Raw genomic sequence first — 27439 nt, forward strand, 5'->3', positions numbered from 1 at the left:
TTGCACACATCTGGATTCGTGTATCCCAAAAGTTAACTTAGATGAACTTAAGAATATAATTACTAAGTGATACATTAGTTTTCAGAGCGTATGTGTGATGACTTGGAAAGCATGATGCATACCTCAGCCTTTAATGGGTACCTTCAGATAACATTCACCTTCTACATGAACTGTACTTTCTGTTCCAAACATACCAACTTACAGTATTGATGTATCTGCACCAGAAGACATAAGAATATAGCCAATCTTGTTTTTTGAAAGGAAAATACCACAATAGATGCAATGTAAGCATAGCAATTCTATTAGTCTTGTCAATGCAATAGCTTGGATTTTAAGAATGTATAATAAATGATACTGTAAAGACATAAGAGATGATGCTATGTATGTAAATGTCTCTCCTCCCTATTATTTCATCCTTGGAAGAAATATAAAATTAAATTTGGTGGAGAAAGAAAGGAGGTTTGTGAATCTCTGGATTATTGAGGGCTATAGAATGAATACAGTAGATTGATTAAATCCTGGTGAGATTTCATATGGAAAACCAAAACCGACAACCCATATTTAAATGTTCAAGAGATATTTCTATCAACAGTTACAATTCAGATCCTTTATATCAACAACTCTCTTCTGATTGGCATTTGTCTGTTGTGATAAATAGCTTGCAGTTAATACTCCTGAGATGTTGGTCCAGATTTTTTCTCCAAACATAATTAGTAGAATCTTATTATATTGTTCATGGTTTTTAAGTCAGTAGCTTTAGCTAATTATAGCTAACAAGTATACCCGATTGCATGAGATGTGACTGTTGACATACACATTTGTAAATACTTACTGATGAAATCTTATGGTTTAGCATCTAGTAATTTTTTTTAATTATTAAACCAAAACGCCTTAATGTCAGTGCTTAGAAACCTGCATGTGAGTATTATAACAGTTGCTTCTTACAGTAGCTCTTGACATGCTTATAAAAATTTTTTTTATCAGTTTTGGGAAGAACATGGCAATAGAAGATACTCTGTTTTTTCTGTTAGCATTGTGTGTATATATAGCATGAAATTTTTGGGGGGAATAAATTGCAGCTGAAGTAATCCTAAGCCAGAAAATTTAAGTAGGATGATATGTAAGTAAGTGTGAATGTAACTGTAGAAATAGTATTAAAATTTATTTTCCTACTTTGGGCTGTTTTGCACGAGAGCAAATCGTATCAGGAATGGTCTGTTTCTCATTTTTCCTTAGCAAGAAAATAATTTGGCAATAGGAAGGAGGATCTAAACTAAAATGAATTTTTAGTCATCCTTTTGCCTGTTTCTATATTTGAATAAAGAGATTGTTTTATATACTTTACAATGTCTTCTTAGACTCTCTGAGATTTCATTTTTTTCCCCCTCTTGAAAATGTGTAATAGCATGGGACTAGATTGCCAGAAAATGGCTAGCAGGGAGCTAAGCGAAAGTGAATGAAATATTGAATTCATTATGTAGTTATCAGAGATGCATGTCATTAACTTTCCTTATGTCTTTGCAAATACAAATTAGATCCAAACACAGAAGTCAGAATGAGGTGACTTGTAAGTAGTTAAAAAAAAATAATTCTGATCTTAAAACTGTTTATGCCAGTAAGAGATCATGTGTCATCACCCTATAATTAGCACTAGCTTTATTTCATTAAATACCTGCAAGTGAGAGGTGCTTGGAAATAGTGTTGTGGGATGATTTCCAGCAGTACAGTGAAAAGGTTTTTTCCCCTTGTTAGTGTAGAAGTGTGGTTTGTAAATAGCATGACACAAATACTACATACTGTATTTTCGCAAAACGTAATGCCAGTACTGTTGCCTCTTTGTCTGCTCTTTGATGCTCATTTAGGGCAAGTTCTGCAGGGCACAGGAAGCAATTGTAACAAAAAAGCCCCCACCCTTCCAGCTTTGGTGCCAAGCATTCCTGTTGGGAATGAGTATGTTTGAGAGGGGACAGGGTCTGGAAGATGCCGGTGCATGCTGCAGGACATTTTCAGCCATACATCTGTGTGTTTTGGTAATGTGGATGTCTAGTTTCCATGCCTGTGCTGTATTCTGTCAGTCCATGCAGAAATATATATGTGGGCGTAAAGTTCTCAACGTGGTGTTGAGATCTTCCCCCGTGTTGAGACACGCCATATACAGCTCTTTATTTATCTTTCATTGGAAGGCAATGGTGCTTCTGTTTGTTTGGAGGGATTTTTTTTTTTCCTGTTTTTTTCCTGTTTCTGAGAACTGTTGTTTGGTAACAGTTGGAGAAGTCTGCTAATCTTAGAGGCAAAAATACCAATACTTATTTTTTTTTTCTTTTAGTCAAAGTTTTTTGATGAATTCATGCCTGATGTAGGTCTGTGTCTTGTCAGATGATACAGCTGGTTCCCTGCTTTCTGATTCTTGCTTTCAGCAGTGGTCTGGGCTGATGGCTGAGGCGTAGTGAGACTAATTCTTGTTCATGCCTGTATTGCAATGTCTGGGTCCAGCATACAATGCTGTGTATTGCCATGTCTTCCCACAATGGTCACTTTATGTTCCGTGAAGTAAAATTTGCCACCGTGTATTGGTGCAAGTGATGTACTTTTTGGCAAGCCTGTTAACTCATTTAAAAAATAATGCTGGTGGTCCCCCCAAACCAACCCCCAAACAGCCACGCAGAACTCAGACAGCTATGCTGTTTGTCTTTTTATCTCATTTCCAAATGAGACTGCTGGATGTTACTGGGTTTCAGTGAATTTCAAGGATAATTTGTTGTAGCTGAAGTACCAGCATGATACGTGACCAGGCAGCAGAAAGTCATTGCTTCTGTTGCAGAAAGCAGCTGGCCATGTAACAACTTCTCTTTCTCTGTCCTGTTACCTGAGCTGCTGTTCCTGGAGTAGGGCGGGAGGTTGGGCAATCTCTTGGGCAGTTCCTTTTCTGGGGTGTTGTGCTCAAAGGAGAAACGTTAGATGGGGAGAGCTGCGAAGGGAGGGTGCTCACCCCATGGAAAGGATGGGCTTCTGGTCTGGAGGGGATGCAAGAAAACCCCTGTGCAGACTGTGGACGGGAGCAGTGATGTCCAGAGAGTCAAGGTGACAAACTTCTGAACCTCAGTGCGTGCACTTTTGGTGCCTAAACCTAGGTGGCATGGGTATTTCTCTCCCTGATCCTTCTCTGGTTTTCTTTCCTGATCTGGTGGGTAAAAAGGGGGTTGATGATTTCATGCAGCCTTCAAGATCATGGAGGTCGGGTCTGGGCTTGTTTCCTTACTCTCAGCATGTCCCTTCCCAGTGGCAGTGAGTGGAGGGAAAGGCAGGAGAGAGGGCAGAGGTGAAAGAACCAGAGACTGAAAGGCATAAGGTGAATGGGAGCTGGGAGGAAGGGGGAGGTGATGATGCAGGGAAGCCTGTGTGCACACGTCTGTACCGTTGGGTGACCTTGGAGTCACTTCAATTTGGGCATCCTTTACCATGTTGGTAGAGAATGTTACATGACTTACAACAACTATTTACTGTCTAATGCATGTAGTAAATTGCTGTGACTAACATGCTACTGGGCTGTACTTGTCACTCCCAGTGCAGGCACTTGAGAGCATCTGGTGGCCCAGCAGACACCAGTAGCTATTGCTCCTTGGAACAGGTTTTGTCTCCGTATTGCTGAATTGCCATCTTCCAAACCTCTGCCTTTTTCTTCAGCCTTGTTGTGCCTTTTTTCATTGATAATTTTCACTTGAGCCTTTGAGTTGTTATTACTGATTTAAAATTTTATTATTTTGGGATCTCCCACCCCCCACCCTTCTTTTTTTCTTTTTCTTATTTTGACTCCTAGGATTGCTCTGTGGTGACTCACAGTCCAGGTACAAGAGGCTTTCTACGGCAGAGAACCTCCTCCACATATTTGTCTGTGAGGTCTCTTGCCTGCTTCTAGATGGATTTTCTTACTTTACCTTTCGGGATCACATCAATCATTCAGTTGCATTATGCTTCATAAAAGTGTTGGCATGTGTTATTGCTTTAAAACAATAATTGTGATTCAAAAATGCTGGAATTCTGTTCAGTGTTTCAGGAGATGGTAGGCTGTACCTCATTTGCTATTTGTTTTTTTCAGATGTGCAAACACACTGGCATTGATTCCAAAATCCTGCATTTCTGTCATGTTTTTAGCTTTTTCTCTTTGTGAGCAGCTGAATGATATTTATTTTCTTCAATTTCTTCTCTGGTGTTGGAATCAGTTTGTATTGTCATTAATCACAGGATGGAGGATTTTCAGCTTTGAATTCCAGTGCCATTGATAAATACCATGGTAGCAAATGCCCTAAGCTAAAATGTAAATTTTCACTTTCTTATGTATTATTAAAGGTAGTGTTAGTCTGTGAAGAATTAACTTAGAGATAATGATAAAGAATGACCAGCCTATTCTTTCTTATATTCAAGCCAGCATCCGGTATGTATGTTTTACTGTTAATGCAAAAATTGCTCCTTCGCTTGTACTACGATGAATGTAGTTTATCAATAGTAGAGATGGGACTTAGCTCTGCTTCAGGTACAAATAATGGAAACTATGAGTGTATATAATTTTGGCCATAAATATGAAGAAAAAGTGAGAGTAAAAAACTTGTGGTTGATTAACTTTGTCGTATATTTTAAATGGGAAATATTTAGTAAAGCTTAAATAATAATTGTGGTTTTTTTTTTTTACAAAATGAGTCAGACTTTAAACCATATTTTTTAGTCAATTTATTGCTGGCAAATGGTATCAAAATAATGATATGTTAGTTTGAGGCTACTAAATGGGCAACAGTCTGCCCAATGGAGTAAAATGTGACAATGAGCTGTTATAATAGGAATGAGTTTGTGGCATGTAACTATCTATAGAGAAGATATACTTGATATACAGAGTACTATTTAGCTGTAGCCATACGAGTAAAATTTTGGGAAGAGAGGAAAATAAAGTAAATATACTACTTATGTTTACAGTGAGTAAAAGCAATTATATAGCTATTTTGTGCCTGAGGATAATTTTTTTAAAAAACTTTGCTGCTCATATGGGTTGCTTTGCTGGGTTTGGCTGGTATTTTTGGGTATTCACTTCTGGCTGCTGGAGCTTACCTGATGTCACTATCTGTAGAGAGCACGTTATGAAGGATGCATGCAAGAAGTGCCCTAGAGGGCAAGATTAAGGGAGAAGTTTAAACTGGGTTTTTGTTGCTGTCTTTTGAGATAATGGTAATGTTCAACCTCTCAAAGTGAAGCGTGCATGCTCAAGTCCTTGTGACTGTGTACTGCAAGCATGTTATTCAGCTGTTCAGAGCACTGGGTACTTTGAATTAGCTGGAAAGAGAAAATCTGACTCTAGTGCTGTACTTGAAGTATAATCAGTTTGACTGAGTTAATGTGAATGATTTCAGATTGTATTATAACCCCAATTGTACTTCAAATGGTTATTCCACCCCCCACCCCCCCCCCCCCCCCCAATATCCAAGCACTGTGGATTCCATGTATTTATTCAAGTTGAAATGGAATAGATTTAAGATTCTGATAGAGCAACAGAATTTCTATCCTGGGCATTTATTAACAGTTTTCTGAATTTGTGGTTTTCCCCATTTAGTGTACCAATTTGTGCCCACTGTGTTTATGTGAACATGTTTGGAGTGGCTAAAATTGCACATCACTAGTAAGTGTCACTGCAAGACAGGAGGAAGGATGGGAAAAGTGGCATTTCACCCTTCAGTGCCCTTTGTAGAATCTCTGTCTCATGTCTTGGTTTACATCAGATGCTCAGCTTTGGTCTTAGACCATTAATTCCTTAGTTTTTCTGTCTCTGAACAGTTTTTCTGAGTGAGCAGTCCTATTAGCTTCTGTGATTTTTGAGTTTTCTGGAAAGAGTTAGGACTGACTTTATTTATCTCATATTCCCCAATTAGAACTTTCTCAGCAGTATGGCTATATAAAACATAACACAGAGTGGTGGATGAAGTAATAGTTACTATGTTAACTTTAGGCAAAATACTTATTTAATCATCAAAAAGAGGAATTTTAACATTTTCAGGATATTAGCAGAATAAAACATTTTGACACGTCTGCTGAATATTTCTACAGCATCCAGTGTGACTTAGTCTCTTAACAAACTCGCTCCCCCAGGAGGATGTGTTCTTTAATGCTGGCAGCTAGGGATTATATATTAATTTTTAAACTGCTTCCTAAATGCCATAAGAAGGTTGATTATTTTGGTTGCTGTGATTGAGGTCAGGAGCTTACTGATGGCACTTGTGCATGAATTTGTATGTGCTCCTCTGAATTTTCACTGCAGACTTTGAGATATTTCTGCTGTTATGGGGAACTGCATCAGGCAGTTTTGTTTTGGCTTTTGGGCATATATGTGATGCTATTTCCTTATAGCCTCAGTTTTGATATAAACTTCCCCTCTGGGAATTAAGATCCATTCAGTATGTATAAAACTTTCATATGTAATATCATACTTTTTTCATTGCTGTCTTCGAAATATAAGAGCAGGCTCCAGATTCTAATGAAGAATTTCTTGCCTTCATGTTTTATTAAGGCTCTTGTGCTATGATGCTTGGGATGAGTTCAGGTGAATGAAGGTGGACTCTTTAATTTGTAGGTCATTGTTGCCTTCAAAACATCTGAATATCTGCCATTTTCCCACTGATTTTGTCTTGCTCATCTTGTCACTGTGTTTTGCCCATTTGGAAACACGTGACAGATTAATGTAATAAAGTTTGTGCTGTTGCTTCCCAATAAATGCATTGGTAAGCCACGAGATCCTACTTGTTTGTCAAGTATATTTATAGTTATTTAGTCGTATAATTCTTTGTAAGACGGAACTGGCAAACAAGGATTTAGCTGAGAATTAGAAATGAGGGGAGTTTTGAAGTCTTAAAAAGAAACAATAATAGGTTAGCTTTAAGTGAGAAAAGGATCTTGACTAAAGCTACCATATAGTGTTAGGACTAAATTAAAAAAAACCAAACCAGCACAACCCAAACAATCAAACAAAACCAAGCAAGACAGTTGTACTTAGCAATGTTCAATCTGTAAACCTGACTTATTCAACAGAGTCTTTTCCAAAATTTTGGAACCTGCAGTATCCCTTTGGCACACCCGTCCTCATATGGCCACTTGAGTTTGCAGCAGCATCTTTCCTTCAGGAGGATGGTTGTAGTTATCTGCTGAAAGTGCTTCTGTTCGCTCTTGCACTCTGGAGGAACAGCCTTTCTCAGCAGCTGGCAGTGGTTTGCCATCTTCCAACTGGTGTGAATTCTTGGTGTCCTGTTCTTGCTTCCCTGTCCTGCAGGAAATGAGCAGCAGCCAAACCATTCCTATGTAAGACTTTGTGACCAACACTTTTGAGACACCAAGTGAAAAGGATGTAATGCCAAATTTCAGGATACTCTTATGTGGACTGGATGTTTTGGATTATGTCTTAATTTTCTAAAATAAACTTTTTAATTGATCAGTTGTGGCTAAGCAGCAGTTTATTATATTCCTGAAACAAAAGCCAAAGGACACCTTTATATCTGAATAATGCTGGTGGTATAATTTTAATTCAGGAATCTAAAGTAATTGCACATACTTCAGAAGCTGATGAGACTTATGTGTGACCTGGATGTGCTTTATGTTAGCATTTGCTTCAAGGCTAAGCGCCTTTACTTACTAGATGCCTTTACTTATTAGATCATACCACCACAGTTTTGCTAAGTTAGGCTGATGCTAGAGTTTAGATCTTGTGCTAAGGATCTTTTGTGTTGTATTGGGCAAGTCTACATGGAAATTATTTTTGTCAAGTATTCTTTAAAGTGGACTTTCTGTAGGTTTTTGTGTTTGGGTGATTTTTGTTTTGGGTTTTTTTTTTTTTTTTTGATAACCTGCCAAGTAGTTGAATCATTGAAAAGACACGGGTAGAGCCATATAAATGTAACACTATAATAGTTACTGCACTGCTATTTAAAAATAATTCAATAGCTGAGCATCTCACTGTCATTGCAATTTATTTTTTCTGTGAATTAAGGAAATATTCCTCTCCAGCTTCTTATAAGAACAGTTTTCAGAAAGGTTAAGTGGGCAAATGTTACTGGGCTACACTGTAATGTAAACTGGTTGGGAACTGAACTTTTGACTCTGGATCCATGTCCAAAGGAGCCAAACATTTTTAAAAAGTCCAGAGCAGTGTGAGCTGGTGATACTGAGGTTATTCTGCCCCTCTCTGAGGTTTCATGGCTCAGGGAGAGCCAGGAGTGGAGCTGTGACTCTTAAATACATTCTCTCAGAAAAACATCTCCTGGTGGTGTTTGCATGGGGTGCAGGTCATGTAAGAAATGAATGCAGTGGGTTACTTACAAGCACCAGAAGGTTGTTTATGACGAAAAACAGGGTAGTGCTTCTTTGTTTAAGGAGGAAACACTTCAGGGTCTAGCAGATTGATAGCATCTATTTCAAAAGTGTGGTGAGTTGACGTGCTCCTCTGAAAGAAGAAAATGGCCTGACAGATCACACTGCAGTGAACAGTATGACATTTTCTGAAGTGTGGACCCTTAAGGAACAGATTTTCTCCAAAAATTTAAACTGTTATCAATAATTAAAAAAAAAAAAAAAGGAGTATTTCTGGGTGTAAAAGGTTGAATCTGCTACAATTACAATTCTTTTTGTAGTATATTAATGAAATGGATGCTTGGCAGTTTTTTTCTTTTTTTTTTTTTAAATTCCAAAATAGTCTTTCAGTTCCTCTTGGGAAGTATAGTTGCTTAATTTCCCTTGTTTGCTGTGTAACCTACTGATGTTGCAAGTGTCCGCTTCATTGTCTCTTTCCTTTCTCATCCCCCTGCTCCCACAAAACATGCAGGAAGTAATTTTGGTACTGCGAAGGATCTTGCAGAAGAAATAAGATCATTAACATCTGAGAAGGAGGGGCTGGAAGGACTTCTCAATGAACTGTTGATTCTGAGTGCCAGAAATGTCCGAAAACTAGAGAGAATTAAAGATGATTACACCAGACTGAAAGAAGAACTTGAACAAGGAGAGACTGCCTTTGGTAAGTAGTTCATAGCCTGTTACAGCTTTTGCTTGGTCATGAGCTCCTAGGAGCCTACTGGGTTTGATGAATCACGCTGCGTGTCACAAAACATGCTGATTATTCTGAGGAAAGTTTGACCAGGACCTAGATAAGCAATATGCTGAATGTGCTTTCAGCTCTTTCCACTGGAGGTGGGGGAGGCTGAGGGGAGAAGGGGTATCGCAGCAATACGCAGCTTCTTGAAAGCCCGGTTCTCCAAAACTTTATTTTCTAAGCCCGCTTTTGTAATAGTGATGATGATGCTGCTTATGTATTCACATACAGGGAAACATACAGTGGTTTTGTGTGGGAGCAGTAGATGTGGCTGCCTGTGACAACAGCAACATATTTAGTATATATAACTAAATATTTAGTATATATGTAACATATTTGGTGATGGATCTTGAAGGTATGAGGTGCAAGGCATGCCTGGTTCTGACGCAAGAGTTATCTTAATGAATTTATGTTTGCTGGGGGGCTTAAACAGCTTGCCAAATGCAGCTCTTGTGCTTGGATTGTAGTGTCATGGTGGAATTGGGGAAGTTCTCTGCAATTACTGGGAATGCTACTGACAAGTTAATAAATTGCAAAGTTGTTCCTAGACTTGGCTTATTCTTTCCTGTATCCCCTGTCCTGAAGTTAAGCAGTTAAAGTGGCCTTGCTGCTTGATTAAATGAAAAGGCTGAGTAACATTTAGTTGACTACAAGTATACAGTTACTATAGTTACCTCTAAACAGCTGAGTATAAATCTGAGAGCTACTTTAAATCTAGGGGTTTGAAATGCCTTTTCTTCTCAGGATCTTATGAGCAATAGGTTGGGATAAGAACTTGCTTTTTTGGAATCTATATTAAAATTCTAAAAATGATTCCTCCAATTAGTGCATTGTGACCCAAACCCACAAATGCACATCAGGCAATGCTTCCTTGTTGCCTGGATTTGCAAGTGAGTTGAATGAGGGTTCTGACCTTCTAATCTGCCCATTTTGTTGCTCCTTTGTTTCTAGGACAATTAAATTGCCTATAATACACATGTACTTCTCGTTCTGTGTTTTTCTTAAGCAGGGTTTTAAACAAAACCTGTGCAAGGCTGTTGCTGAAGCAACAGAATTGGTAGCAGTTCATAGACTCCTTTTTCCCCTTTCACACTTATGTAGCTGTGATGGGGTGTTTTCTTGTTCTGACCTCTACTGTCACACAAGTTATGACAATAAATTGCAAAAAACTGGGTGTTTACTATGTAGATTGTTCTTTTATTGTGATTCTGTAGGCATAAAGAGAAATTTGTCCTTGTGTAAAATAAAACTCTATCAAGCAGATACTAGTCACAGATACTAAAATGAAATCTGAGATCTTTCCTTTTCCTCATCCTTGCCCCCTTTTGTATGTGATCTACATCTTTTTCTCCTTTAACAAATGGCAACTCACTCTGGTTTGACAACACTTGCATGAGTTTTGATACCAAAATATTTAACTGAATATAAGCCTTCTGATAACACTCTGGAAAACAGTTATACAGCTTGTGTCTTGGAGATGGCATCCACTTTTACAAACCAGTTTTTATTTTGTACAGCACTTTTCTGTTTGTAGAACAAAGCATAAACATTGGAATACAATTTTGTTACCATTTTTTTTTTTTGCTGTTGTCTAAAAGAACTGGAGATCTGTTGGCTTTGTTGGGTTGGGGTAGCTGAGCTGACTTGCTGCGTGGCTTCAGGCTTTGTGTTCATTTACACCAGTAAAATCTATGTTGCTGCTGAGAAAGGATGGTTTTGCCTTTTCCTTGTGTTCCTGCCCCATCCCATACGCCAGCTTGGTGCTGACCAGAAACGTGATGTGAGCTGGGCATTAGCACGCCCATGAGACCCACCAGTCTGTGGTAGGAACGCCAGCGTCAGCATGAGGGATGCCCTAGGGGTGTGTGGCTTGTTATACAGGGGGTGGGTGTGTGTCTGTGTGTGTGTGGGTGTTGACCCATTAGTTTTTGTGGTGGTGTGATTTTGGTAGAGTGTTGTCTGGCAGGAAAATGCCTGCTAAAATACTTCTGTTCCTTGAGCTAGTAGTGCAAACATAGGCTCAGCTTCTCTGTGCCGTGGGTAAAATTAGTGTGAGTGATACCATTGCCTGGTGCAGCCCGTTCTGGGTCAGTTTGACTTCTCCCTCTTATAGCTACAAGCCAGGGAGAGAAATCATTTCTCCATCTTACTCTACTAGCCGAGGATGTTACTGTCCTCTGGCCTTTGTTACTAGCTGTCTGCCCAGAGTTCATTAGGGCACCCTTCTGGCCATGCTAACTTAGAGCAAAAACGATGAGGGCTAGGCTGGCTGATCTGTGTCCTGGCATGTAGGAGCCTATGATGCCTCTTTGCAGCATGGGTATACTATGCTTTGGCTCAACTTACAGAGATGTATGTCTGTCCATAAACTAAACATAGGTTGCTGAAAGTAATGCAGAGAAAGCGGTCCCTTATGCTCGTTAAAGTCAGTGGGTTTGAATGCCTTTCCCTGTAGAAAGGAGATGCTTAGTTTTTCTTTGGGAAAGGTAGTGGATCAATGTTGTCTCCTCCGATTCTTGCTTTTTTGTTGTTTCCAAGGCATGATCTACTTTCTCTGCATCAGGAGCCCTTCCCTCTTTCTTTCTTTTTTTTTTTTTTTTTTTAATATAGCACCTTAAAACCTTCTGCACAGGTATTCGTACACATGGCTGTTTCTAAATCATCTGCCACTTTAACTGTTATAATTCATGCCTGTGAACTTCTTTAAAACTTATTTTGAATTTATTTTTTTTTAACTGGAGATAATCCTGCTTTGTCTGGAAACATTAAACAAAAAAAAATTGAAATGCTAAAATGTGTGTATGTTTGTCTTTGTCATGTGTATAAATTGGTCACCTATTTTTTACTTCATTAATAATTGTTGATTTCTCACAGTAATGCAGATATAAGGAAGCAGACGTCAAGGGAAGAGACTTAATCACACAATAATCAGAGCTGGAATTTTAAATAGGACACATCATTAGCATGTTAATGAATTTTCTCACTCTGTGCCAGCTGCCCAAGTATAAAAGATATTGCAGATGTAGTGCAAAAATCAGGCTTGGCTTACTGTGCTGAGAGCTGTCAGTGCTCCCTATAAAGGAGATTTGACAAAAATCCTTTCATATTTTTAGAGATGCTCAAAAATGTGTTTTCCCATTGGATAATAGAAGCATCGACAAGTAGACTATATATTAGCATTTTAGGATGAATAGTACTGATTTGCCCTTTAGACAGTAACTTTCTTCTGGGGGCTTCACTTCATCAGAACACTTCTATAAATGTGATCAATTGTTATTGCCGTTTTACAGATAGGAAAGCCAGAGACTCGGGGGTCATGTAATTTTACCTGAAATGGTGGTGAAACAGTTTCCTGATTGATGCTCTAGTAACAATCATGATTGAATTAATCACTTGCAGTAAACAGATTTGAAATCAAATGATACTCTCTGTAACCTTTACATTCTTCTAGACTGCAGGTATTTCTATAGCCCAAGATGTTCTGGGAAAATCACTGAAGGTCTTTGTGCTTTACTGTGGAGCAGACCTGCCTTATAAAGTCAGAAGTTTCTGCTGTGGTGAGAAAGAGAACTGCTTTGCAGCCCAAAACAACCAAACCCATCTTCCAGACAAGTGAAGCTTAATTACTTGCCTGTCTGCCAGACTGCTGGATTGTGCTTATAAATCCTGGCCTTGGGTTGATTGGCATTTGTAACCCAGGGCTGGAAATGAAAACTACCCTCTTGTCTCAGTTTCCTCATTACCAGTACTGACGGGCAAGTTTTCCTGCCTCATTTGCTGAATTCCTTTTCTGGATGCACTCAGCCATTTTCTGCCCCTATTACACTTTTGGGAAAGCGTCTCCTGGTAAATAATGTATGTATGCACAAAACTAGGGGGGGACTGTATTTCATGATCTAAATTGCTAGGTTGTGCTTGCCAAGTCATCTTAAGTAGAATCTCTATACTGACTTAATTTCTAGAGGAAATATAAAATAAAAGCTATCATGCACATTAAAATAGCTTTTTTTACCCTTTTTAAAAAAAAATGTTTGGAGGCTGTCATTTCAGTTTCTACTGCTCAACTTGCATTGACATTATTGAGTTTTGTTGTCTTACACATGGCTTGTCTAAGACCTACAACTCTTACCAGCCTGCTTGTAGAGTGAAGCTTTCTGGAACTGAACAGATATATTTATTAAATAACAAATTAGATGTAGCAGGAGGGTTTCTTAGGAAGCTGGAATTTTCTTTCACGCTCAGTTTTTCTTTCTCTAGTTCAATGTGCATACTGTGAACGCTTGCACAGGATATCATAGCATTTTGTTCTTTAACAAAAGAGAAACCTATCCAAGTCCATTGTTTTTGTTTTTTTTTTTTAAATGTGTGATTTGGCTTAGCTATTTAAGAACAAAATGTGTTCAGAATGTATGTCGAAGAACCTGGTCTTCTTACAGTCACGACTCAAAAAGCTGCATATTTGGCTGTTATGGAGGATGCAATTAATTAGTGTAAGCTTACCATCATGTGGACAGCAGAAACCACTAGTGGTGCTGCTTAAAGTAATACTGGCTTTGCATACTGAAATATTTATGAAAAGCAGGTTCTGTACCTCATACGCAATTGTATAGGATGTGATTTACCAAACTGTTAATGACCACTTACTGCAAAGCATGTTTAGTCTCTTTCAAAGACACATTTTTATTGACAGCTTCAACACTGAAAGCCTTATAATAGAAGCATATGCAATGTGCTTCCCGCTGGGAAACCTTTTTTTTTTTTGTAGTTTAAATATTTGTTTTTAATAATAGTTGTTATACAAAAGCTTCTCTATGTCTCTTTGTAACTGATTTTTATAATGCTTTTTGAAAGTGCCTAAAGATTATTGAAAACTTTATACCGATTTTAATTATTTCAGAAACTACCAACTCAGTGTCTGCCCATGACTTGAGAAAAGCGGTTCCATGTTTTGCTTTACTGATTCTTTTTTTTGGGTGGTGATTTTAATTTTGTTCCTCGGTGATGGTTTTTCTATCCCATATAGGCTTTCCATATTGTTTCCACGGTTCATCCTGTGTCTGAGTGATTATCTGATCCTAAACTGAAAAGCTGAACCTTTTGATTGCTTCTGTTTAAATAAATCATTAAAGGAGAACCACATAGTGTGTAACAGATGGGTTTCCATGAGGAAGAAGCTGTTCTGAGTCTCATTGTGTGTCCACTTCTAATTTGTGCAAGGTCATTACGTTCTGCATGTCATACCTATATGAAATGCTTGTTGTCATTCAAGTGAGTGGTGAAATGGAACAGATTATTGCTTATGTCTACGGCCATCTCTGTTTAAACAGTGATCTTGTCAAATTTAGCCAACATTCACTCTGTTTAGCTTTCACAAAAAGTATAAACCCCTCAGTGGTGATGCAGGAATGGGACTGACACTGCAGCTGGTAGCATCTTTTATTCTGAGCTGACATTTAGCTCATGCTCCAAAGTGGTGCTCAGCAGCCTTCTGTTGGGCAGCATGTAAAAGCCAGGTCCACATAAGGAAAAAAAAAAAAAAAAAAAAAGAAACAAGCAACAAACAAAGAAGCCCAACCTTGCAGATCTCCTTTTGTGTTGTCATGGCCAAATACAGCATGAGTAATTGCACTCTGCTCATCAGTATTCTCTCTGCCGTTTCATTTGAAAAACTGGTATTTCTGCGTTTGCTTGGACTTGTACTGTTACGCATATTGCATGCTTGTCTGCATTGTAAGCATGATGCTCATTTTCTTGGGTTTTTAAGGCACTTGGGATCTTTTAGGTTAAGCATACCCATATACATCTTTTGATCTTACAGTTCTGTAAACTGTAGTCACTGCATTTTGAATTGCTACCAAGATTTGAGGATAAATTCAGACTAATGGTTTTCATTCTGTCATGTTTCCACAAAATCTATATAAAATAAGTGAAAACATTTTAAGTAACATCATCTCTGCTAAATAATATTTAATTGTAAGTAGTTGAGGGTTTTGTATTATGGAATTGACTTTTTTGATAAATACTATCTGTACAATTTAACAACATATAACGAGTAAGTTCTGCTAAGCATTTCCTATAACTGAAATGTGTAATATATTTTTACATTAGGCATCAGTTTTTGTCAGGATTGAAAAGATTGGAAACCAGTCTGTTTTAGCATAATTAAGTTTGCCATATGTCTTAAATCACTTGTAATTGTGATTATAAAGGTCATCTTGTCTGGTGTTGTTCATTTAAATATGTAAAATACTTTTATTTTCACTTGGAGGACAGAGGTTTAGTTTATACAAATGCAGTGAAAGTATTAAATTTAATCTGCCCATTCTGTATAATTAGGTGCAAATATCTGTAATGCAGGAGATTCAAAGTATGTGTTCAGGCAACTTGAACTGACGCAGCAGCTTGGTTCAAAGCCCACAGATATCTATGGGGGTCTTGATCAGGCCACTTCTCTGTTGATGCTCAAAGATGAGCTTCTCTCTCTTTCTTCTGAGATCTGATGGTATTAACTTTATTGAAATGTTTTACATACCGGTGTAATACTCTTTCTTTGTAGACAGCAGTATGACCTAACAATGTGCAGAATGACTCCTGAAATGACCACGTACTGGTTTTGCAGTTGTAGAGGTGGTTATGTACTAGGTGCAAGAAACGGAGCTCGGTCTCTTCAGGAAAAATGATGATCCCATCCTTAACTAGGATAAGCAGTAGAGGCATCAAGGTTTTCAAAGTTGTAGTGCCACAGAAATACAGAGTGGCTCTGTTGGGATGATGGAAGTGCAATTTGATGGTGAAAAGTGTTACTGAACAGCCTTCTGCTGCAATGAGATGGGCAACCTCAACCCCATAATGCAGCAGATGTACTTTAATGTGCTGGTGGACGTGCAAGCAAGCAAGCAGAAAGTTCTGATAGTGTGCCAGGCAACTTCTTCCCTTACATCTGAAATGCTATTGCCAGCTATATACTGTGCATTAAACTTTTGGGGCACGTGTAATACCAAATTATTCCCGGTTTTCCATCTCTGCCTCTAGGTTTCTGCATTGCTCTGCGTTTTTAGTTCAGCTGCTCCAGCTGATTGAGTGGCAACAGGATAAATATGAAGCAACAAAGATGAGTGAATCTGGAATAAATTTGGAAGTGTATACTACCAATTTTAATCATTCCTCATTAGATTCTCATTCTGCAGCTGCATCTTCTGTGATACTGGTCTCGGATTGAACTTTCACTTTTTTTTTTTTTTTAATGACTAAAGCTAGTTTCAGAAGGAATGAGATGTTAAGATGCCAGAAGGCTAGGATTAAAAAATAGTGTTGGTAGGCTCGTTGGACAGATGGGACAGGTTCCTGTATGCAATTAAAACTACTTTAGCATGACAGTAGCCCTGGTGATGACCAACAAATCTTCTTTAAGATTTGCCACTTCTGGAGTTGGAGCAGATAGTACTGTCATGCTATCGAACTTTCTATGTTACTGCATTGTGAAGTGTGCTTTTTCCTGGTGGTTTCTACATGTTGTATGAAGAGAATTCAAGTTTTGGCAGAAAGATAAAGTTGTGTTCGACTGGAGCTGCTCAGAGGCAGGCAGAAAGGTGGAGCCTGTCTGAGGATGGTGGGGTGCTCAGAAGTCGAACATAGAACTGCTGGCATAGGTAGTTAGACTTGACAGATAGGATCAAATTACTTTTCAAAGAAAGGTAAATACTGCTTTCCTCGTCTCACAGATGAGGTAGAGGAGACACTCAACTGGTTTTGTGGTTCTGTTCGCTTTGCCATTTCATATAGATGCTGCCTGTATGCATTTGGTCAGGACCTGTTGGATGGCATTACAGCATGTGCTTGACAACTTGATCCTGAAACAATAACAGGATGGAAGTATGAGAACAGTGTTCGGCCTCTTAAAAACTTGAAATTTTATTGAAAAAGTCGGTAAACTGTGGGCCTAGCATTCACAAGTTTCTTTATTTTAAGTTCTATTCATTTTGGTTTTTATTCGCAGAGTCATACACCAGGGTTTTGCTTTGTCTTCTTGAATTTTTTTTTTTTTTGTGTCATTGTTCAAGTTACGTTAACATGGCATGATACTTTCAGGTCCCAAAAATGTGCAAAGGGCTCTTTAGGTTGACTTGCCTCTTTTACTTTCTTTTGAGGATAAGTGTAGAGAGGGACAGGATATTTAAGGAATAGCTTCTGTTTGTTTTCTAGTAGCCCTTCAGTGAAACCAATCTCAGGCAGTTATCCTTCCAAAGAGTCAGGCTTTCTACAGATTGAATATGAATATAATACAGCATTTTACATTCAGTTGATGTTTTGGTTTTTATGTAATTTTTTTAGCTGTAAGCAATCAAATGTTGTTTTGCGTCATTTGGGATCACTGATGTAAAATCGATGTCCTAGAATAGGATTATACTGCAGCAGAACTGGAGGGTGAAGATAATGTTTAACTTTTTAGTTACAGGTGTTTTTTTCAGGTGTATGTATTTTGATTCAAAATCTTAGCACATGAATACTTTTCCATGCAAATGTTTTCATTAAAGTGTTTTGGCAGTGTCCTCAAGTTACAGCATACGAGTCATACTGAGTGCATGCAGTTCGTAAAGAATTGTACCTCCTTACGTTGATGGTAAATTAACCTCAGTGACTGAATGAAAAGTCAGGTAATTTTCTTAGGCGTTACCTTTCATCTTTCCTTTGATACTGACTGGCAATATTCAGGTACAGCATCTGGGAGTACAAACAGCTAAGCAAAAGAGACCCCTGGGACACTATTCCATTTGGAATACAAGGTGCCTGTCATGAAATGCAGGGGTTTTTCCAGTTTTTGTTCCTGTTGATTGTCAGGTACAGAGTCATTCTTTCTTGTGTTTATTGGTTCAAGGTTTTCTGTGAGGTATTCGCAAATGCAGCAGTAAAGATACAAGCTAAATGAAGGTTTCTGTAATTAAGATACTGGAAAATAGGGACATTATCACCCTCAAGTGACTTTTCACTTAATAATTATATACTTAAAATGATTGAAATGACTGCTGTGTAGCTTGTTACTTGAGTCACCACAGGGTTCCAAGCGTGCTGCAGGCTTTATACCCACAGATACACGGATGTGTAACCAAATCTGGAGTAATGGAAAATATTTATCGAAAGATGGGGAAGGTATAATATCTGATGATAAAAACAGAATAAACCCACTGAACTTGTAGTCCCCTCTAAAGCAGCTGTTTTTTTCTCCAAAATTATTTTAATGCTGCATGCATTATCCTAAAGAAGGCTTTGCAATAGAAAACCTCTTCCAATTCACATCTTTTACCAAGATACAAAACTGGAAATACAGTGAATTTAAATGAAGGAAAGAGATTATTTGTTCTGGCTATGATTCCCCAGAGCAGACGTATTTACAGTTCTTGGGGTTTTTTCTCTAAGCTTTTTGTCTTTTTCTGTACTTCCATTAAGCCTGAACTGATTACTCTGAGGCAATAGAAATCTTATTATTTAGAGCAGAGTTAAGTACCTTGTCTCCCCTGTTCAGGAATGGAAAGTTTTCATCCAAGAATTTTCTTCTTCCCTCTGCCCTTGGAGAGATAACCTGGAGTAAAAGACAGAAAACCAAAGAATTACTAATGCCTGAAGTCAGGAGCTGGAATTCTGTATCCTTCAGTTTGATTTCTCTTCTCACTGGAGCAGGAACAGAGAGAGTTTGCTCATGTTTCAGTTAATTTGTGCCACGGTTTCCTTGTATGAGTGGAGGTAATGGCTGCTTCTGTTACAATTTTGTGAGGTCTGTGGTCCACAGACTCGATACTTAAGCGCAGGAGATGGTAGCAGCAGACAATAGTGTAAGACCAGGGTTCTTACTGCCTATAATTGCACAGAATCTGTGGTCCATGTGCAGCAGGTGCTAGTGATTAGTATCTCTGATTACCTGCCAGATTTCAACTGATAGGCTGAGGTCATGTAAGAAATACATCAAACTAGGTATGTGAAAGACTACTCTTTTGTTGTAGTTGTGTTCGAACCCTGTTTTTTTTTCTTTATTAAAAAAATATCGTAGTAGTCAGAATATAATTAAAACTTTGAATGTTGCTAACTGAAAAAAAGATTCAATCATCATATTTGCAGAAGATATGTTTAGTTGGATGTGCATGTTGAAGGCTTGGTTAAAGATAAACAGGCAGTGTTTGCCAAACTGCATAAGATTAAACAGTTCATTACCTGTTGGAATTATCAGCTGGAAGGCACGCTGCATAATTTGGACCGCAACCTTTATACACTTTTGGCTGGATTACACCTCTTATCTAGTGAGGTGCACTGAAATATAATTAACAATGCGAGCTGGAAATGACAGGTTGAAACTGTGTGGATTTTTGTGCAGATAAACAGTCCTATATCTCGATTAGACGTCATAGTAACATTTTCTCTACTAATTCTTTTCCCCAGTTCTTGTATTCTGAAACATTGTACAGAGAAAAATTTCCTGTGCTCTGTGCCAGAGAAAAGCAAACAGGCACCAGCCGTATCTCCTGTGGGCTTGACTCTAAGAACCTTTGGAAAATGTTAAACCCTGCAAAAAACCAGCAGGAATTGCAGATCTCTTGTATTCTTGATTTTGAATGTTTTGTTTGAGAATTTTGAAAATACATGGAGGCAAAAATTTTGATCCTTTGATATCAGTAAGAGTTTTGTCTTCAGTTTCAGCAGAGTTCAGGGTTTCACCTGTGGCATTCTGCTATACTGAAGCAGCATCGTCTGTTTCTGATCTGAGGCGCTTGGATGCCGGTCCTCTTTCTTTGATGGAAGTGTGGTCCACATAAGAAAGAGCAGAATTTGGTTAGGAGTTCTTTTAACTAGGAAATCCTTCAGCTTTGTTATAAAGTGATACATTGTGCAGTTGGTAGGCCTCTCCTGTTAAAGAAGAAACAAGTATTTCATTTTGTAGCTTTTAGGCTAAAAGCTAATTATGTTGATTTTAGTTCAATGAATTTATAGCCCTTTGACTTTTGCAATGAGTTTTTTATTTTAGAGCAGCGTTTCTCTGTAGTTAGAACAATATATATATATATTTTTTTTTACGAGACAGAGCATTTGCAGTGTGATGTTTTCAAAAGAATTACTTGCAGCACTTATTCTTTATACTGCAGTAAAAGAATGACCTGAATGAAATGTATTGCTGTTGTATTTTCAGGTTTCCAGTATATGATCTTGTGGGTATATAAATGTTCTTGTTAATTCTCAGCTAGTGATCAAAATAAAAATGTGTATGCCCCAGCAGAAAATGTTAAGACTCTGGTACGAAGTTCATTCCTTCTATTCAGTACCTGTGAAAAAAAGGGGTGTAAGTACTGGTGTGACATACCATCATTCATTAGCTCATGAAATCGTCAGCCACTTTCTTAGATGGGAAGGTGTTATTCCAGTGGGAGAGGTGGCCTCTAAATGAGCCTTAGACACTGGCTGAAATATCTGAAATGGTAGTGTCCTTTTCAGGGCCTTAGATGGCATTACAAAGGCATCAATGTGAATGTTCGTTAACTTAGCCCTTTTTTCTCCATGTACTTTCTGTTTACGTGCTAAGTAATGACAGTCTTGGGAAAACTTAAATAACAACTTTAAAGAGGGACACAGCTATTCCTACAACCTGCTGGTGCTGAACAGGGCTTTCAACAGTTTCTGCCAGTACTTGGCATAGTCTTCTGGTAGCCAAAAAAGCCTGGATGGTGTGTCAGTGTCGTAGCCTAAAGATACTTCATGAGCAAGTTGGCCAGTACTCAAAAAGATTTTGCCTACAACCTGTCTGCAGTATGGATTATAGACCAGAGGAAACTGAAAAATAAAGCCCGTGTATCTGGGTAGTTTTTGCCGATGAGTCTGGTTAAAACCAGTTGCAGGTATGAGCCCTATTGTGCCGTTGCAGGCAGCCTGGGACGGTGTTGTACTTCTGTTCTGGTAGGTAAGAGCATTCTCCATTGCCTGGAGTTCATCCTGAGTGGAATGTGAACATATTTGCACAGATCACAGAATTGGTTTGGACAGCAGTTAGAAGAAAAAAAGAAATTTTAGATCATCATGTGAGCTAGTGGAATGGAATCAGTTCTTGCAAAAATTGGAGAGAATTTGTAGAGTAGTTGTGGGAGATTAAAGGGAGAGAATTTGTAGAGTAGTGGGAGATTAAAGGGTTGGGAGACAGACCTAGTTGTTGGAAGGCTCAAGGTGCTTAGTGCTTCATGAACAGAAGTGTGAGATCATGTGGTGGCAGTCTGCAGCTGCCTGCTTGGAGACCAGAACTCTAGTGGAAAGATCTCTCTGGTGGCGCACAAAAGCAGAAGGGATCATTTCTAATGGCTAGCAATTGAAGCTTGACAACTCTAGATTAAAAGATGAGTTCTTCACCTTTTAACTGGCAGGACAGTTAGCTTTTGCCAGAGTTCAGCAAAGATTGTTGCAAATTCCAAGCAACTGTTTGGGTTTTTTTACACCTAGTTCCAGCTGGAATGAATTCAGAGAAATTGTACTGCCTGTATTTTGCAGATGACCAGGATGAGGGAATGCAATAACCTCTGTTAGATTTGCATTCTGGAACTATTGTTTTATCAATATAATGATAACTAGAGAAGCAATTCCTATATTGGCATTTTTTTAGATTAATGAAGCCCAATGCAGAATGTTATTAACATTTTCTATTGGTGTTACAATTCACTAGGTTCTGCAGTAACTCCCGGTTCTCTTCCTTCCCCTTTTTTCTTTCATTTTTAATTTACTGTCTCCCAATACTTTTTTCAATCTTTACGTGTTTTATTTCCTTGTGCAGTTTATGCTATATGAAATTGTTTTCTTACAATTCAATAATTCATTGAAGTTTTATTCAGCTGCGCTCCTAATCACGTGGAGCACAATTTCACACCTTTTCCAGGGCAGTGCACAATTCACCAAGACCACTTTCTTTACCTGATTTATTTATTCTTAAAAGAAGCTGCCATGCCCAAGTCTTCTCTGACTCGTTTAATTCCTCAAAGGCACAGTATGTAGGTGTTGCTTCATTCTTATGCTGCTTGCATTTTGCCTCTCGTGGTGACCCCTGCTGAGGTTACTTATGTAGCATATGAGTGGATTGGTTAGGGAAATGGAGACCGCAGGAAAACACGGGAACACTCCAAAAGCATAGAGCATTTTACAAGCTGACTGCCTGACCTTGAAAACCAATATTCACTGGTCTAAATGGGAAGAGGTATTCACAGTTTTGCAGGATAAAGTACCAGGGTACCAGGATCTTTTCCTGTGTTAGAATACTTTGTCACAGTACTGAAATGCTGAACTGCAGCTGAGAACCATCAGGGTATATGTTTATTAAGTTAATTTTGCTTCTGTAGCATCCCCCTGTGTAGGATGCCAGGCATTTTATGCCTTTCAAAGAAATATAAAGAAGCAAGAAAACCTCCATCTTTTAAAATTCTCTTGGGTTTTGGGAGTTGCTTTAAAAGTTCTGAACCCCCAGTCTTTGGCATTCCTATGTTTATTTTATACTCTCTTTCTATCATTAAGCTTTCTGTGAACCATGTGCTTTTAATACTTACCCATCTCTGATAAATGCCATACATCTCTGCAGCAGAAAAAGTTTTAACCTCTAAAATCTGAGCATTAAGTTGTCTACAACTTTTCCTTTTTTCTTAGTTGTTCTTCCTGCTTAGGTTTACTTTGATTGTAAGCCTTAACTCCAGTTACGTGTATTTTCCCTTTATTTATATTTTACTTTTATCTTTCCTTATCCATGTTCAAACCTTTTGCATTTTCTATAGTCCTTTTATTTGCATCCGTGTGTGTGCAAAATAATTTCATTTAATTTATTATGCTATTCTCTCATTTGTTAGTTTTTCTGATGCAAATGGTTCCTGACATAAACTGCACAGACTTTGCTGTTTTACTATTCTGTAAATTATTTGTTACCTTTATTTTTCCCCAGTTTAACTGAGCTATCCACATTTGATGCTTAACATTACTACTTTTTAAAAAACGTGGCAGGCTGGTTCCTTGTTTCAATCCACATGTAACAAACCTGAGTTACAGAAAGATTCTTCATTCTACTTGGATGATTTATGGACTTGGATAGTTAGATGGTTGCTCTAAAAATTGCCAGTACTTGCTGACAAGTATTTTTACAGCCTACAAGTTTAGTAGAAGAGAATAAGCCAAATGGGAAGCTATTTCTGCTTCTTTCTTCTGTGTGCAGAGATCTTCTCCTCACTACTCCAAGATATTTCTTCAGGCTGTATTTTACTATTTGTGCAGTGTAAACCAGCAGGGACTAACCGACTGTATTTCACTCCCTCCTCCCAGCAGCAACGTATCTGGAATTCTCAAAGCAGAAAGAAACCCATCTCGTAGTGCTCTGTACTGCCAGATCCTTTTCCTGTCCCAGGTCAGGTGGATGCCGCGATGAAGTGCCTTCATGCAAAATTCTGCTTTCCCCTGCTCTAAGGTGGTCTGCCCTTGTTAATGATAACCGGGCTAGAGACAGCACTCGGTGCAGCTCTCAGGTACAGTTTCCTTATCGCAAACCTGCTATTTTTGTTTCCCTGCCCATTATCCCTGTTTGATGTGGTGCTTAAAAGGGTTTGTGGCTGGCTGGTCCTGGCTTAGTTGTGCCATTGCACATCAAACGTGTGTTCCCTTCGGCAGTGTTTTCCAGGTTTCCCATCTGTTCTTTCAGTTCCCCGTTTGAAAAAGGACCATCTTGAGCTGTGATGAAGTACTAAGCTCTCAAGGTAGAGTGTGATGATCCCACAGAGGAGTATTTTCTCTTATGTTAAGCATCAGGGTGCTCAAGATGACTTTGGCATTGGAACAATTCTTTCTTTCTTTCTGTCCTTATTTCCTCGATGGAGTTTTGCTGCCGAACAAGTAGAACTGGTGATAAACTTTATACCCAAGATATTTCTGGAAATTACATTAGCCATAAAGTTTAAAAAGGCAAAAAAAGATACATTCCTTGAAACAACCTACCTGAAATGATTATATAATGAAGAATTCTGCTTCAGTACATAGAGTATTCTTCAGGGAACAGTCTGAGTCTGACTATTGCGAGCTTTTAATGTTATGAAGTGAGTAAAAAGCATGGTAATAGAAGAATTGCTGTCCAAGAATAACTCTGTAATAAGAGGTTAGGTAGGAGATGTTATCTGACTGTTTAGCAGTCGAAGGTCACTAGCACAGGCAGAACTCATTTAGCTTTTGTTCCCCATCCTTACTGTAGGTGATTACTTTCTTCACACAACGTTTTTGTTGTTTTGGCACACTGTGTGACTGACAGCAGCCTCTTTAACTCTTCCCAGCTTTGGCAACCACCAGCCTCTGTGAAATGACAGTCTCTCTGTAGGTTTTGATAAGGCGTTCTTTAAAAGAGAGCTTAATCTGCCATCATTTATTTTATTAAATTGAAATATGTTCTTGCTGCCCCCTTTGCTGCGAGTTATTGCTTCAACAATCACAGGCCCATCTGATTTACTGTAAACAGTTATAACTGCAGAGTAGGTATGTGGGCCGTAAGTCGGTTGGAAAACGGGAGCAATTTGCTAGCGGAGAGAAAGTAACATTAAGTTAAGCTATTGTAGCATTCACTGGAGTCTTGTATCATCAGCTACGCCAGCTTAGCTAAATATTACAAGAAGCTTTATGCCAGTTGTTGTTTTGCCACTTACTTGGTGCCTGCCTTATCGGAGAGCACCAAGGTGGGACGTGGCTGCCTAGCAGGGTGTGGGACTGCCTGGGCTCCCTGAGACGGTGGGAAATCAGCTGCGGTGATGGAAGAGGGAAGGGGCCGTTCTTCCACTGTCCTGAGGGGGCAGCTGTGATCTGGATACTGCAAATAATTTATTTTTCATTTTGTCTAATGAACTGGAAAATTGAGGGAGGAGAAAAAAAAGCTTCAGTGGGAGAAATCGTGCAGGTGCAGGGAGGAGGCATCAAAACTGGGGATTCATTTGAAGAGAAGGTATTGTAGATTGGAAGAAGCTCGTGATTTAGTAATGCATGAAATATTTCTTTCAGCCAAAAGCAAAGCTTTAGTCTCCTCCCCTTGCAAACCTCCAGAATCAGGTGAATTCTATTTTTTTTTTTCCCCCCCTTAAGAGGTGGGAGATCAGTGGCCCAGTGGTTAGGGCGCTGTCTTGGTGTGCAGTATCTGGATTTAGTTTTTCCTGTGTCTGGGATTTGAATCCACCTGACCTGCAGGACAGGGGCAAAGCTGGAGAGGGGTGGTGGGTCCCAAGTAGTTGAATGTGCTCTGGAGGAGGGATTGTGCTATCACCTCTGTGTCCCGACTGCCATGCTAGAGCTTTCTCCTTTCAGGGGTTGTAAAACTCATCCTGTTTTATCATTCATTGCTTTTGCTAGTGCCAACTGTCTCTGGAACCATGGGAAGTTGTAATTATGCGATTATATGATTTATTGCTTGCACTCGGCAGCCGCTCTGCATTGTCGTTTCTGTTACTTCTGAATTGGATCCATTTATAAGTTTGATATTCTTACTAACATCGTGTAAATATAATTACAGGTAGTGTTACGTTATTGGCCAATCGCATTTGGGAAAAAAATTAATTTCAATTTTAAAGTTTTTTTCAAGAACGCTTTAATTCCGAGGAAAGCCTCATGTTTGCAGAGTTTTGTTCGGGGTGTGGGTTAAAGAGTCATGATTTTCCTACCGCACTTGCTGCAGGGTTTTGCCCAGTGAGGGGAAGCACCGTGTTCATTAAGGCAGCAAATGTCAAATTTTACATTTTTTTTAAAAAAAAAGGAGAAAGCTTTTTAACATTCTCTGTTTTCCACATAATACCATTTATCCTCGCCTCCAAACGTGCCTTTTGACCTTGGTGAAAGGCTGTAATTAATCCGCAATTAAAGCAACGCGAGCCTTGCGGCGGCGGCGAGCCGCCTGTGCCGCCAGGGGGCGCCATTGCCGCGCCCGGCCGGGCTGAGCCGCAGCGGGCAGCCGGGGCGGCCGCTGAACACCTGGTTTCGGATGGTTGTTGCGGGTTTTGAATTGCGTTTGGTTCTGCCCGAGCGCACACCCGGCTGCAACGTTCCAGGTGGCTGTCGTCTTAACGATAGATGAGAATTAAGAATGGTAATAGGGGATATTTTATTTAAATCCACTTCTTTATCTTTCATTACTTATTCACATTCTATTATACCCCGGTGCTAGGTTCAGAACACTTGAGGACTTAACAAGGGGAAAAATAACCATTTAAATTTGGATCTTCTGTCAGCACCTGCCCTGATGGTAAGTTTTTAAAGCAGTAGTGCAGCACGGAAGAGCTGGAGCTGTTTCGCGTGGGGGAGAAGGCCTCCTCACTAACTTAAAAAATTTGTTCAAGTTGCACTTCCAGACAAAGAGTTAATCCTGAAAGAGGAAAAGACCAACTTTACATAACTGGGTGAGAAAGTATCACAAACAGGTACTCGCAGACCTCCTGTGTCCTGCTGAAGCCCTGCCACTGAGCGGAACCTTCTTCATTATGCTAATGATAGACTCTTAAAATTACCATGGGAGCAGAGAGGGAGCATGGCACCGTGTATTTCGTGCTGCTTCTGCTGCTGCCTAATGGAATAATGATATTCTGCATTTCCTAGATGCCTGTTCAAAAACAAGAGCACCACAAAGTGTTTCTTTATTTCACTGTTTTTCACTTTATTTCACACACAAAAAAAGACATTTTTTCTTGCAGATGCTGAATGGAAAGGGGCACAGTGTACAGGCTGCAGAATAAGTAGAAGTGGTGAGAAAATTTTTCGTGAAAATTTTTTTGTAAAAACTTTGCCAAGTCTTTTGATTAGTTGAGGCATTGCAGAATGTTTTGCTGAGACTTCTGACTCAAGCAAAGGATGCGAGACAGACAATACAGTGGTCTGGGAAACGAGATATCCGTGTACAGGTCCACGTGTGGCTTCGTTCAGAGCTATCTTGGATGCTGATTTCTTCACAGAATAAGGTGTGGAGGAGTAGAGCGGTCACGCTGAGCTTCTACCCTTGTCTCTGCACTAGATTTCCTAGGGTGGATGGATCCACTTGCAAACAGATACTTTGAGAGGATTAATGTTTCTTGAGACAGTGACCAGACGAGTCTGGGCATTGTCTGACCTGACTTCAGCATACCAGAATGCTGCTTTGAAACTGAATTATTACCCCTGGTCAGTGCTGGTGATGCTACAACATGTAATGAAGCCAAACTGTAAAATGTGTGTGTAGTCATGAGTGACTGAGCTGCACAAAGTGCTTTTTCATAGAGGACGAATCTCCTCAAATGTCACTACAGGGGGGAAACAAGCAGGTCCATTGACACTGCTATA

The 27439-nt window shown here is 39.1% G+C and overlaps 1 protein-coding gene across 4 annotated transcripts in view; it reads left to right on the plus strand.

The window, feature by feature from the left end:
* DISC1 (DISC1 scaffold protein) overlaps nt 1–27439 on the plus strand; it is a 207661-nt gene that overhangs the window by 90988 nt on the left and 89234 nt on the right. For all 4 annotated transcript variants that reach the window (XM_055714247.1, XM_055714245.1, XM_055714249.1 and 1 more), the window contains one exon: nt 8849–9037. In XM_055714247.1, the coding sequence (XP_055570222.1) occupies nt 8849–9037 (189 nt within the window). The remainder of the gene's footprint in view (nt 1–8848; nt 9038–27439) is intronic.

This window comes from Falco cherrug, chromosome 6 (genome assembly GCF_023634085.1).
Source record: "Falco cherrug isolate bFalChe1 chromosome 6, bFalChe1.pri, whole genome shotgun sequence".
NCBI classification, from domain to species: domain Eukaryota; kingdom Metazoa; phylum Chordata; class Aves; order Falconiformes; family Falconidae; genus Falco; species Falco cherrug.